Source organism: Verticillium alfalfae, genomic scaffold (genome assembly GCF_000150825.1).
Source record: "Verticillium alfalfae VaMs.102 supercont1.1 genomic scaffold, whole genome shotgun sequence".
Lineage (NCBI taxonomy): Eukaryota > Fungi > Ascomycota > Sordariomycetes > Glomerellales > Plectosphaerellaceae > Verticillium > Verticillium alfalfae.
Window position 1 is genome coordinate 1,113,625 of NW_003315038.1, and position 1,725 is coordinate 1,115,349.

Below are 1,725 nucleotides of genomic sequence, written 5' to 3' on the forward strand. Positions count from 1 at the left end.
TCAAAGTCGAGCTACGAGCGCTCATTCGACGAAGCATGCATTGTCGTGCGAAGGCTTGCGCCCAGGGGCCGTTCCGAGATGAGGCGGCGCTGCAGAAGCATATGAAAGGCAAACATATCCGCCCCTTTGTTTGCATCTTCAATTTTGCTGGCTGTTCATCGAGTTTTCCCCAGTAAGAATGAGTGGAAGCGTCACGTTGTTACACAGCACCTGGCCCTGAGCTTTTGGCACTGCAAACAAGACGCCTGCGAGAGCTGCACCAACCCGTCCCCCCCTTCTCAGCAGGCTTCCCCTGCCACGGACACCCCTTCGCTGCTGCCTCGTGGTGCCATCTTCAACCGCAAAGATCTCTACACCCAGCATGTGCGCCGCATGCATGTCCCCCCTCCCATCGCCAAGGCTCTGCGCCTGAGAAAACCGACCCCTGAGTGGGACGATCGTCTGCGCGAGATGCAGACTGAAGCAGAGCGACGACGATGCGAACTTCCGACACACATGCAGTGCCCTGCAGCCGGCTGCGACATGGTATTCTCGGGGGCGAATGCCTGGGATGAGCGCATGGAGCACGTCGCCAAGCACCTTGAGAAGGCCTCTGAGGGCCGTGAGCCGATGCTCTCATTCGGGGGTGATGAAGATCCTACCCTCACCAATTGGGCGGCGAGTCCCGAGGTCGGCGTCGTGCGCAAGACGGACGCTGGTGACTGGGAGCTGATGCACCCCCTCCGAGGGCAGTCCGCCTCTGCCAGCGGTGTTGCGAAGAGAGGCGCGAAGGGTCACTCATCATCTAGTCCACAAGCAGCCAGGTATGAGGAGGAGTTGGCGGATGATGTTGATGCCGACGGCGAAGAAGACTGATGACGCACGAATTATACCTTGACGGCCTTTGTCTTGCGCGTATACTGGTCACGATTTTATGGCTTATGGGCGTTTTTGGGGCAAAGTATGATATCCCTGATGCTTTCGGAGGCTGCTATGCAAGGAGCGTCTGTCTCTATCTCTCTCTCTCACACGTTTTCATGATTGGGTGATCTGCTTTTGCTGTTTTCTCTTCCTCCTATTCTTTCTCCTCATACACGCTACTGCGTTTTCCTTCGAGAGAATACAAAGTGTCACAGAGACATGTTTAGACCGGGCATGTCCATTGCATTTTCCAGTGTCAATCATCATTATGAAAATTCTCAGTCACACAACCTGCCTCGGTGCAGTGGCCACCTGCCAGTTGCTGGCCTGGGCAGCTGGTCTCCTCGTCTCAGCCACGAATAGAGACGCCGAGATTAGCAACACTCTCTGTGCCTGCCCACGAGCGCCATGAGGCTAGAGGAAAGAAATGTCCGGCGAATATCCTGTGTGTGATCGTGATGATCAGCATTATTGGCGGCTTCTCCGGCCGACGTGGGGTGCCCGGCGCTATGGAGGTGCGTTGGTCGGTGGCGCTGTCCGATGTGCTGGAGGGCGCCGAAATGAGGGCCAGTGGATTGTAGCGAGAAAGCGAGGGTGCTCGGATGGCGGAAGACGGCGATGCGAAATCCCTGGGGGACAGGGGAGAACCCTTCAAGGAGAGAAAGAGGAGCGAAAGGAGGGGGGTGGGGGGGGGGGGGGTGTATGTTGCTGGGCCAAGAAAGAGGGTGGTCATCTATGGAGCGGGGTCTCTTGCCTTATCATGCTTTAGTTAACCGGTGACTGCCGGGTTCTCTTTCGGTTATAAGAGCTGAACTATTTGTCTTG

General features: G+C 56.5%; 2 protein-coding genes across 2 annotated transcripts in view; both read left to right on the forward strand.

Annotated features, from left to right (window-relative positions):
- Window positions 1-178: 178 nt before the first annotated feature.
- VDBG_00351 (conserved hypothetical protein) lies at window positions 179-855 on the forward strand (the record flags this gene model as incomplete). Its single annotated transcript, XM_003008624.1, has 2 exons — window positions 179-198; window positions 255-855. The coding sequence occupies 2 exons, from the start codon at window positions 179-181 to the stop codon at window positions 853-855; spliced, it is 621 nt and encodes a 206-aa protein (XP_003008670.1).
- Window positions 856-1,327: 472 nt separating this feature from the next.
- Window positions 1,328-1,725, forward strand: part of VDBG_00352 (predicted protein) — a gene marked incomplete at both ends in the record, with an annotated part of 1,179 nt that continues 781 nt past the window's right edge. The window contains one exon of the mRNA XM_003008625.1: window positions 1,328-1,600. Coding sequence (XP_003008671.1) covers window positions 1,328-1,600 — 273 coding nt within the window. The remainder of the gene's footprint in view (window positions 1,601-1,725) is intronic.